This window comes from Melozone crissalis, unplaced genomic scaffold, assembly GCF_028551555.1.
Source record: "Melozone crissalis strain CALT ecotype California unplaced genomic scaffold, PUWL_Pcris_2 ptg000013l_1, whole genome shotgun sequence".
Lineage (NCBI taxonomy): Eukaryota > Metazoa > Chordata > Aves > Passeriformes > Passerellidae > Melozone > Melozone crissalis.
Genome location: NW_026535791.1, coordinates 54,830,156 through 54,842,502, shown reverse-complemented (window position 1 = coordinate 54,842,502; position 12,347 = coordinate 54,830,156). Strand labels below are relative to the sequence as shown.

General features: G+C 41.1%; 1 protein-coding gene across 1 annotated transcript in view; it reads left to right on the top strand.

The window, feature by feature from the left end:
* ANOS1 (anosmin 1) overlaps positions 1 to 12,347 on the top strand; it is a 132,933-nt gene that overhangs the window by 21,611 nt on the left and 98,975 nt on the right. The window contains exon 2 of the mRNA XM_054271968.1: positions 3,105 to 3,152. Within this exon, the coding sequence (XP_054127943.1) occupies positions 3,105 to 3,152 (48 nt within the window). The remainder of the gene's footprint in view (positions 1 to 3,104; positions 3,153 to 12,347) is intronic.

Genomic DNA, 12,347 nt, shown 5'->3' with positions numbered 1-12,347 from the left:
ATACTAAAGAATTCCCACTAGCTTATGTTATTTACAGCTGTTCTAAAGTTTTATTTCTTTTATTTATGTCTCTTTCCAAAGGGCTTGGACCTGATATGATGCTCGTAGTTAGCTGCTCTTATGCTAGTGAATCTCAGTTTTAGCTAAATTTTACCATAATGACAGATAAAAATGGTTTTATAAAATTAAGTAGTATTGCATGGTAATCTGCTAGAAGATAAAATAAATTTTCATAAAATATTGAAATTAAATGTTATGAACTGATTGTTTTAAAATGCTCCTGAATAACTGCAAATTAGTGAAAGGAGTTAAACAGAGTGGGTATGTCTTTATATTTATTATCTCCATAGCTTTCTTGGTAATAGATGAGTAGATATTGTTAGCATTTCAGCTCATATGAAAAAAAGACACATAGGAATTTTCTGAAGTTCAGAGTAAGAGTTGTGGTGAATGCCAAACCATTCTGTGATTCTGACTATGGCGATTATTGAAGTCAGAAAATGATGGAAATTGGAAGGGATCTTTAAAGATCATCTAGTTCATCCCTCCTGCCCTGGGATCTTCCATGAGATCATGTTGGTCATTGAACAGTTCCAGTGATGGAACATCGACTTCTCTGGGCAACCTGTTCCAGTATCTTACCACCCTTTTCTAGGGAAGAAACTTTTTATGATCCAATCTAAATCTGTTCTCTCTGTTTTCATCTGTTACCCTTTGTTCTGTCCCTACAGGCCTTGGTCTCTCTGCCTTTCCTGCAAGTCCCCTTTATATAATGAAAGGCTGCAATGAGGTCTCTCTGGGGAATCATTCTCTTCTCCAGGCTGAACAACCCCAAATGTCTCAGCCTTTATTGAAAGGTGCTCTGATCCTCAGATAATTTTGGTGGCCTTTCCCTGGACCCTCCTCAACAGGTCCCTGACTTTCTTGTCCTGAGGATCCCAGAACTGCACACAGTTCTCCATGTGTGGCTCATGAGAACAGATTAAAAGAGGACAATCCCTTCCCTTGACCTACTGGCCATGTCTTGGAAACTTTGTGAACATATGACTACATACTTGTATGAAGGCATGCACAAGCATGATCTTTTTAAACATTCACAAAGCAAGATCCAGCTTCAAAGCATGGGCCTCATAGTTGTGGTAGCAAATCACTGTATTCAAGCTTACAAATGCTGCAGTTTTGAAAAACTGTGGTGGTTGTCTCCATTACAATGATTCTAATGTGTCTATTTTTCCTTCTGAATTGTAGATTGAGAGAATAATTTTTATTTTATCTGTGTGAGTTTTATATATAAAAAGTTTTGTGTTATTGTGGTTAAGAGCCAGCTGGCAACTAAGCTTGGCATGTGCTCACTCAGTTGATCCATGGGTGGGACTGGGGAGAGTATCAGAGCAGCAAAGGTAGAAAAACCTCATGGCTTGTGATAAACACACAATTTAATAGGTAAAGCAAAACCATGCCCACAAGCAAAGCAAGGGATTTTTTCACTATTTCCCAGACCTTCAGCCATCCCCTTTGTCATGCATGGTGGTGATTTGGGAAGACAAACACCATCACTCCAAATATCCATCCCTTCCTCCTCCTCCCTTTGGCATTATATGTTGAGTAGGACACCATATTGTATGGAATATCCCTTTGGTCAGTTGGGATCACCTGTCCCATCTGTGTCCTCCCCAACTCCTTGTGCACCCTCAGCCCTCCCTGATGGGATGGGGTGAGGAGCAGAAAAGGCCTTGATGCTGTATGTCAGCATTTGTAAGCACTGCTCAGCAGTATCAAAAGCATCCCCATGTTATCAACACTGCTTCCAGCACAAATCCAAAGCATACTGTGAAAAAAATTATGCCAGATGAAACCAACATATGTAATATATGTATATCATTCCATTATTTCCATCACTTTTTAATAAAAAAATAAAAAAATGATAAAGAGAAAAAGATATAGAGCTGCTATATTAGTACTTTGCATTCTGGCCTACCTGAGTTCCCCCTCCCTGGAAAGTGATTTCCAGATCTATAGTTGGTGCCAACAGTGACAGAATACTGCAGTCACATTCCCTGTGGGAATACCTTGCCTAATTCCTATGAAAGGGTGTCCTTTTACTCCCTCATAGACTGACAATTGTAGCCTAATTCTGAACAATAGATTTACCAGAATGTTCAGCCATTCTGTTTCCAGAGTATGGATTTATAAATGATGGAAGAAGTATATACATATAATGTCCTTACCCTGGACTTTGGATGTCTTGCAGGGTTTGTACCCAATTTCTCATGTTCAGTCATTTAGGTTTTCCTCATGTTGTTTCAATCTTCCACTATACAGAAAGTAAATCATTATTTTGTTTCATCTTTTAACACCACAAACATACACTTCTGAGCTGTGAGTTTTTTCCAAAATTGACCTTTCAGAAACATCTCTAGAAGAATATCGAGTTGCTGTTTGTCTCTGTGCCAGTTTCACAGAGACTTTCTATTGTCATCGTATTTTCTTTTCCTTTAGCTTAAGTTATTATTTTGCATGTTATACTGTATTGGTTGTTTTATTGCAGTCAGGATAAATCAGAGCTATACTGTTTCCTTATCTTGGAAATGCACTTTATTATCAAAAATATAAAATAAAACTGGCACAGGTTTCTTTTGGGAAACTCATACTGCCTTTAATTGAATTTTCCATTTACGTAAAGGTTTATTATCTTTGCTTGACAACTTGTTTTAAATGTGCAATATTGAAATGCATCTAATGGACTTCTCATGAATCACTACTAATCTATATCAATTTCTTAAATGCAAGTACTACCTTTTGTCTACAACTTAGCAATTCTAGACAGCAAGTGTTTATAAAGATGGACTGAAAGATGATTTTGTTCAGTTTTCTACCAAATTTTCCTGCTGAAATGCTTTCCTAACTTTTTAATGTTCACTTTACACTTGTGTGAGCCTTTAACTCCACAGAAGGGACTAAGAGTCAGGATTCGTACTTATGTTGTGGCACATCATCATTTTCTAAGCAGAACTGGATGGTGTGTTCCATTTAAATATGTTAGGGAGAATATGTCTAGCCTGAAAGAAATATTATCATTCATGTACATTTCTTTTGTCTTTCAGAACAACGGGTCACTTGCTTGGTGCCAGAATCATAAACAGTGTTCAAAGGTAAGTCTGTTTTTTCCTCTCTCATTTATGTTGCCTATCTGCTTTCAGTCTTTTTTGTCTGTAGATTAAGTGCTTTTCTTAGCCTGTTTTCAAAAGTGTCTGTTTATATTTTATTTGGAAACCTCAACCTGTAATAAAATATCCAAAATTAAAACCAAGTGATTTACTCTTTCAGGACAAAGGAACCATGTTGCAGGACATATATCAAGCATAGTTAAACCAACATAATTCTGTCATTTTAAGAAAGTTTACACTGGCTAGAAACTGGTGTCTCATTTGTGTTTTTTTCAGTTTTTTTAGTCAGAAGAGAGTAAAACTGTCAATAACTTAAAAATTTTCCTCCAACAGTACTAGAGTATTTCAACATTCAACATTTCATTCAGTTTGGGCATTTAATTTTTATCTTGAACCTGAGTTTCTTGGAAAGTATTCTTGACACAAATCCCAGTGACTCTCCTGATGCCCCTTTCCCATGCTAGCATTCAAACCCTGGAAACCTAAAGGGTAAAAGGGCTAATTGTCAACTGATTCTCCTGTGCAAGGGTCTTTGTATGGTGCCTGGATGGAAGCAGCAACAATTTGGGAGCTTTAGTGAGTTTAGCTCAAGTGGAATTGCACATTTGTTGCTGACTGTTCATAAATCTCATGGAAGATGCTTTCACTGGAAATTTGCCTAAAGGTCCTAAAAATGTGTTTTGACAATAATTTAGGCCTTTTTATTCATGAAGGTTGTACTGAAAATGGAATTAAATCTAAGTAGTATTGTTCTGTATTGTTTCAATAATGCAGTTGATGTTAAATGCTGATGCTAACCCTTGATTTTAACCCATGTTGATTTCTTGTGTACATTTAAAGAATGAGGTTGCATGTTTGCTGATCTAGCTTCTGTTGACATAAAAGGAATTGGAAATGGGCCGATTTTTTGACTGTTCTGTTGCAGGTAAATAAAACAAAGTTGGTTGCTTTTATCAGTATTAAAATACAGGGTATAACAGTGTCAATATAACAAAATGATGGAATGGAACATTTCCTATTAGCTGTGTCACACTGTTAAAGATTTCACTTCTGCAAGGGAATCTTATCATTCTTAAAATTCTTCTTGAAAACCCCAAACAGATGTGCAAAGTACATATTTCATGTTAACTGAATTGCCTTTTCAGGAAAGCATGAGGGCCTTGTTCCATAGTGACCCATCGCTTGTTCCATAGTGATTCTGATACAGTTTTTAAAAACTTTGGTTGCAAAGCCTACTGTGGTAAGTACTTGGAAGGGTTTTCCAATAGTTTGTGTCTGCCCAACAAAGAAGGAATCACACAAGAAAAGTAGTCCAGGTTTTAAAGCAGGGCAGAGGTTATAAGATTATCTCTCTGAGTCCCTCACAAGTTTATTGAATCCACATAAGGTGTATATAAGCTGACATGAATTTTGCCTTAAAATTGAATCAGTATCTTGAAACCAGTGTAAGAATGCTACAAATTAATATTGTATTACAAAACAATGATAGTTTAAGTTTTAAATTACTTAAAATGTGCTTTGCAGTTATGTTACCCTATGTTTTTCATTCTTTCTTAGGAAGGTAATATATTTTCCTTAAGAAAGCAGCTTTGCCATATTTAGAAAATAAATAAATGTAAACTTGGCCAAATTGTTAGCGGAGCTAAACTTTAGCATAATGTTCTCTTTTCAGCATGGCTTTGATTTTTTGTGTTTTGCAATGCAAAGTTAGAATAATTACTTTAGCTAGCTAAAATTTTCAAAGTGATGCAGAGAATTCAGTTAACCTTTTAAAAATGCAAATTCCTTTTACTTCTTCTCAGCCCCTCAGTGGAGGAGGTTTGTATGAGTGTGACAGGTGCTGGAAGATTCCACAAGGAATGATGTGCCACTGTACTCAACTAACATGGGAGGCCTTGTTGGAGATATACAGGCTGGGGGCAGCCTTGGCTGCATTGACCATGAGATTGTGGAGTTCAGTATTGGGCAAGAGGAGGCAGGGCAGCAAGCAAGCGTGGACTTCTGGAGAGCAAGCTTTAGCCTCTTTAGGGGTCCTCTTGGAAGAATCCTGTGGGAACAGGTCCTGTGGGAAAGAGGGGTCCAGGAGAGATAGTTGATCTTAAGGATCACTTCTGTAAGGTTCAAGAATGATGCATCCTGGTGAACAAGAAATAGGGCAAAGTGGGCAAGAGACCTGTGTGGATGAATAAAGAGCTCATGTCATTTCTCCAATATAAAAGTAGGAAATGCACAGGAGATGGAAACAGGGTCAGGCCACTTGGAATGAATACAGAGAGGTTGTCACAGTGAGTAGAAATGAGGCAAGGAAGGCCAAGACACATCTGGAATTAATGGAATGGGGACTGTGGTAACAGAGGACAAGGAGAAGGCAGAGTTGCTGAACCTTCCTTGCATCAGTTTTCATTGACAAGACCAGCCTTCAGGAATACCTGACACAGGAGATCTGGGTAAAGGAGTGTTTGTTGTAAGGAAGACTTTCCCTTGGTTAGGGAGGATTGGGTTAGAGAACCCTTAACATCTGTGACTCCATGGGCTCTGATGGGATGCACCCACAAGTGCTGAGAGACCTGTAAGTTGGAAAGTAAGTAGGCCAAACACAATGAAAGTTTGTGGCAATCAGGGAAAGTGCCTGAGGACTGGAAGAAAACAGATGTCACCCCAGCCTTCAGAAGAGGCAAGAAGGAAGACCTAGGGAACCTAACAACCAGTCAGCCTCATCTCAATCCCTGTGAAAGTGGTGGAGTGCCTCACTCTGAAGTCCATCTCCACATCGATGACAAGTAGATGATCAGGAGTAGTCCTTGACCAACCTGATGGCCTTCTACAATGAAACAACTTGCCTGGGTGGATGGGGAAATGCAGTGGATAATTTCTACATCAACTTCAGAAAGGCTTTTGACACTTTCTCACAATATCCTCGGAAACAAACTCACTCAGGAAGCAGTGGATGGATTGAGAACTGACTGACTGGCGAATTGCAGAGAGATATAATGAGGCACAGGGTCTGGCTGGGGCCTGTCACTTGTGGTGTCCTCCATGGTTCCATACTGGGCTCAGTATTGTTTTTCTTTTCATCAATGACTTGGATGAGAGGGCAGATGCCTCCTCCTTCAGTGACAACAGAAAGCTGAGAGGAGTGGCCAATACCCCAGGGTGCTGTGCAGCCCTTCAGAAGGACCTCGACAGGGTGCAGAGATGGGCAGGGAAGAACTGCCTGGAATTCAGCAAAGACAGGTCCTGCACTGGGGAGGAACAGCCCTCTGTGCCAGCACAGACTGGAGTGACCTGCTGGAAAGCAGCTCTGTGGAGCAGGACCTGGGGGTGCTGGTGCACAGCCATCTGTCCATGAGCCAGCAGTGGGTCCTGGGGGCCAGGGAGGCCAGTGGGAGCCTGGGGGGCATTAGGGAGAGCATTGCCAGCAGGGAGGTGATCCTGCCCTCTGCTCAGCCCTGGTGAGGCCACATCTGAGTGCTGTGTCCAGTCAGGCCCTACCCATAGGAAGATCTGCTGCCTTCCTGCAGGCCTGGGTAGGGATGTCACCCAGAAACTTCCTAATCTGGAGCAGTCCTGAGACTACTTTTCATTACTGATTTTCCACATAGGAGAGGATGAAGTGGCAGCACAAAGTCCAAGGATGATCAAAAAGGACTTCAGGGCCTTGGAATGTTTGGCAAGGGAATCTGACGCACAAGTTACTATTTCCTCTCTACTTTCAGTTGAGGGCAGCAACACTGGAAGAAGCAGATGGGCTGAGTCTGTTACTGCATGGTTCTGTGACTAGTATCAGCACCAAAATTTTGGGTTTTTTTTTACCATGGAATGGTCTATGCAGCACCAAGCATGCTTTGTACCAGTAAGGACTCACCTTTCTCAGGGAGGTGCTTGGGAACCAGAGGGGCCCATTGATAGAGCTTTAAACTAGTTATGATAGGGGAGGAGGACAGTATCAGCTTTGTGCCTGGAGACCTGTGGGATGGGAAGTGAAGGTTAGAGGGACAGTGTGCAAGAGGACCCTCTGCCAGTGGGACTCTGAAATGTGCTGACCACACTGGAATGCACTTGCAGTCTTATGGAGACAAGCCAGGGATTCTAAATGTAACAGAAACCAACAGGGAAACACCAGAGAATTATCTCAAAGGAATTAAGGGCTGTTCCTTTAGGAGGGCACCTGGCTGACAGGCCAGCTGAGGTGCCTTTACACCAGTGCATGCAGTGTGGGCAGCAGATAGGAGGAGTTGGAAGCCACTGTGCTGCTAGAAAGCTGTGGCCCTGTTGCCATTTTGGGACAAGGTGAATGGATTCAGACTGTGTTTGTGTAGAGGCATTTCACACATACTCTTCAGCCCTCCACGTTCCCAGGAGCCACATAAATTTTTCCACTTGTATTGACACACTCATTAGGATTGATACTACATGGTATAGAATTGTTTGTGTACTGAGGTTCCATTCATATTTGGTCTAGGCAATGAAAGTTAAAATTTATAATTTCTTTTACTTCACCAGTAGGTTGCTGGCAGCCTGTCAGACTTGCTGAGTAATGCAAAGGTGGACTCATAAACAATGGCATGAGGAAGTTGAACTGCAAAGTAGAGAGGCTGAAAAAGAAAGTGGGCTGGATTGAGCTGGGCTCAGTATTTCTTAACACAGTTGTTGGACCAGCACCTGGATCTCATCAGCTCTACTCATTCCTAGACACCACAGGGGTAAAAGCTTATCTGGGGAGAGAACAAGACAAACAGACACTCCCTTCTTTTTTCCCCATACATGACTACATAAAACCCCAGTTTCTGTTGATAACAGCTGGCTCAGCAGAAGAATTAAAAATAGAACCTCTGCAGAGGTTACTGTCTGGTTGGGGAAAGACAGTTAAAGCTGGAAACTGATGGATCTAGTTTTCTTATGCATCTGGCCTAAAGTCTTCCATCAGAGCCAGGTGTTTGGCAAAATAGTGCAAAAAATATGCCTGTCATCTTCAGACTGTCTTTAAATAATATTTTCACATGAGTTAGGCCTGTAGGTAGGCAAATATAACCTATTTTGGGCTTATTCCTCCTCTTCCCATCCAACTAATCATATTTATGATATGTGTTACCTAAGTGATTATTTTAAAGCATTATGAGGTACAGGTTATATACAGGATGAAGTAGTGCCTGTAATGTATAGATTTAATCTAAAACATAATTCAGCTTATTTCCAACACAGGTAGTCAGTCAGCTTTGCTGCTGGAAGAGGTGCTTCTCCCATTTGATCATTTTTGTGGCCCACCTCTGGACCAGCTCTAACAGGGGCACATATTTCCTGTGCTGAGGACAGAGCTGGAAGCAGCACTCCAGGTGAGGCCCCACTGGAGCAGAGTAGAGGGACAGAATCACCTCCCTCAGTCAGTTGATGACTGCATTTGGTGCAGCCCAGGATGCAGTTTGAGCAAGTGCACACTGTATGCTCATATCCAGCTTTTCACCCACCACTACCCTTAAGTCCTTCTCCACAGGGAAGCTTTCAATCCCTCCATCCCCCAGCCTGTATTGATACAAAGGATGGTCTTGCCTAGGTCAGCACTTCGCACTTGTTGATACTCATAAAATTCCCATGGGCCCACATTTAACTTGTCCAGTGCCCTCTGGATGGCATCAGGCATGTCAGTCACACCACACAGCTTGGTGTCATCTGCAGAGGGTCATGCTTAGGGCCCCCTCAGTCCTGCCGTGCCACCGGTGACAGCAGTAAGCTGTACTGATGCCCAGGGGTCTGGTGACCTCTAGGAAACACCACCCTCTGGATGAGACCAGCCAACTACATTCTCTTCTACCAAAAAGTCCAACTATCAAATCCATCTCTCTAATTTGGAGAGAGTGATGTTGTGAGAGACCATGTTAAAAGCCTGGTTAAACCAAGCCATGCTGTGTATCTCAAATCACCTCCCTATCCTGCATGTGCCTTAGCATAGCTTCCAGAAGGATCTGTTCCATGATTTCCCAGGCACAGAGATGAAGCTGGCATGTTAGTAGTTCCCAGAGTCCTTCTTTCTACCTTTTTCAAAGCTGGGTATAGTGTTTCCCTTTTTCCAGCTACCTGGATCTTCACCTATGCTTAACTGCTATGACTTTTCAAATATTATGGCAACTACATCAGCCAATTCCCTCAGGTCTCTGGGATGCATCTCATCAGGTCCCATAGCCCATGCATGTTCCAGTTCCTCAGGTGGTTATGGGCCTGATCTTTGGTTACAAGTGGAGCGACTTTGCTCCTCCCGTCCCCCTCTTGCAGCCCATCCACTTGGGAGGCGTGAGGATAAAAAGGTTGTCTCTGAAGTCTGAGGAAAAATGTGGAATACCTCAGCCTTCTCCCTAACCCTTCTTGCCAGGATAGGTGTGCATGCTTCCACTGCCTGTGCATTTCCTTCTTGTCCTTTACCTTGACCAGAAGGTCTCCACTCATCTATGCAGGTCCCTTGCTATCCTTTCTTGATTTTTTACACTTGGAGATTGAGAGTTCTTTTGCTGTATGGAACACGTCCTTAAAGATCTGCCAGCTCTTTTCTGGTCCCTTGTCCTTTAGAGTAGCTTTCCCAGAGAGTTCTGTTGACTAGCATCTTGAAGAGCTGGAATTTTACTTTCCTAATATTTAGGGTCCTGACCTTATTCTTTGCCAGACCCATATCCCTCAGGACTGTAAACTTCACTAGTCCGTGAACATTGTATCCCAGTCTGCCTCTTCATATCACTGATTAACTAACTTGGTTAAAGCATTACAATAACCATTAAATTTCCTGATCAATCTTTCCCTAACTGCTATATGTGGATTTAAGAACTACTGGATAGATGAAATACTATCAAAACCTGGCCTAAGAAAATAATCTGCAAGGCTGAAGTACTTCAAGGGTAATAACTTTGCACTGGAGGATTGCTCTTTTTGTAAATAGCAGTAATTGTTGTGTTTTGAATTCCTTCACTGACTCGACCTTTGCTCTTGGATTTAACTTTCACATCTTTACATAGTTCCTGCGTTGAGGTTTTCTGCCTCTCCTTAACTTACCTTCTAAAAATTTTTATGTGACATTTTGTCTCTTTCTCTCCACTAGTGTCACTATTCTGTGTACCTATGGATCTGTTTCTTATAAGTCTATCAAAGAATCAGTGAGGTTGTTGGAAAACCCTTTTACGCCTTTTAATGAAGGGTCAGCTAGAGAAGGTTGTCCAGAACTACATCCAGTTGGAATTTGAGTATCTCCGTAGGTAAAGACCACAACCTCTCTTGGCAGCCTATCTCAGTGTTTTCACAGTAAAAGAGTTCTGGTATTTCTTGTTTTGTGATTTGTGCTTATGGCCTCTTGTTTAGTCCATAGGCATGACAGAGAAGAGCCTGGCTGCTTCCTTTTCATTGCGTCTCAATGGATATTTATAAACATAAGTAAGATCCCTCTGAACCTTTTCTCCAGGCTCATCAGTCCCAGATACCTGCACTTGTCTGCATATGGCAGATGCTCCAGCCCCTAAATGAAATTCTTTGCCCAATGTGTTCTTCCTCTTTTCTACTTATGCTTTCTAAGCCCCAAATGACTCATTCCTACTGCCATTTGCAAAGCTCCTGTCCTTAAAGTCCCATTGCCTTCCAGTGGCCATTCTTGTTAAATTGGATGTAAATGCACAACTTTTGGTGTTCCTGCTCCAATTTTCAGGTTTGTTTTTACAGTGTGAACTCCACAGTTCCAAGGCTGTTCTTCTCAAGTACTTGGGAGTGCTGAGCATATAACAGGTGCTTCCCTATAAAAACAACAGAGCTGATTGCTGCTGAGAGTAACCTGAAAGGGCAGAGTCCTGCATTGATGCTGGCTTAGTGAAAAATGTATTTTAGACCTAAGGTGGGGGGGGCAAGGGGGATGAAATGACTGGGAAAGGCATTTCAAGAGTTTGTGAAGTAGGCATAATTTATTTTTTTTTACAGCTCTTTACAGAAGGTGTTTTTTTTTTTTTGTCGGCAGCTGAAAGTCAAGAGACCAGCAGGCATAATTTAGAGCTGCATGTGCTGTGGCATTTACCAAGGAGTCGAGATAAATGGGGAGCATCATAACTCACTGTGAATTGCAATACAACTTTCTTGTTCCCAGTGGCCAAGGCAGTGGTCCCTGATAGATTGATTCTGTGAGAAGGCTGAAAGGCTATTTCATGAGTTTTCAGAACTGAGAGGAAAATGTGAAAATAAAGATAAACAGTTTCCGGATTCTGCAGCCAAATAAACATACTGTTTGACTACCCCAAAAAGACAGTTTACTTTCTATTTAGAGTATAATATACACTCCTGAATTCCGTATTCCAGCAATTTTCAGGCTTCCAGCTGAGCTCTTTGCAGAGATAATGTAGGTGGAAAGATGAGTTAATGGTTTAAACAATTAGAGATTTGATGCAGTCTTCCATCTGTCAAAGCCCACTGAAATGAAAGCTCACAGTTTTAATTTGTGCCTGCAGCATCTAACTCAGTTTGAGACAGTGTCAGCGATTTGCCCTGCCCACAGTAGTGTTATTCTTATGTTAAGCATTCTGTGCACACATGCTGAGAGACTTCTATCAAACATATTAGTGTGCATTTGAGAGATCATTAGCCTGAAGTAGCTGAAACATTCTAGGTTTCTTAGCCAGAAACTCACATCTCTGCTGGAAAGTGTGTTGAGCCACTGTTATTGACACAATAAAGCTAGAGCAGGATAGGGATAGCATTGTAAAATTTAGCAGGAATAGTGGTACTGTGATTTAAGTGGCACCCATAAAAGGGTGAGATAATGAATGTTTTGGTTTTTTGTCTAAAAAGGAATGAATAAAAATTTCTTTCTTGATCTGCTAGACAGATTGTTTTTTCTTTCATCTAGTAAAAACTAAGGTAAAACCATTTAATAGAATTGGAATTCATAAGAATTTATCAATAAGATTATTGTTCTGCTAAATAGATAAAAAGTCATGAGCATCTAAGAAATCAGGCAGATGTGATATTTATAGTTTGCATTCTCATGCATTATTTGATTTCTTTTATATTCAGCTATAAAAAGGTAGAGGGAACTGAGAGAACCATAGTGGTTAGATGATTAAAGCTGTACTAGGTAATAAATAGGGTGACTGAAGTTTCTGGATATTTGTGTTTGGAGAAATAGAAGAAAGAGCTTTGTGATTCACAAAGAGTGTTTGTGTT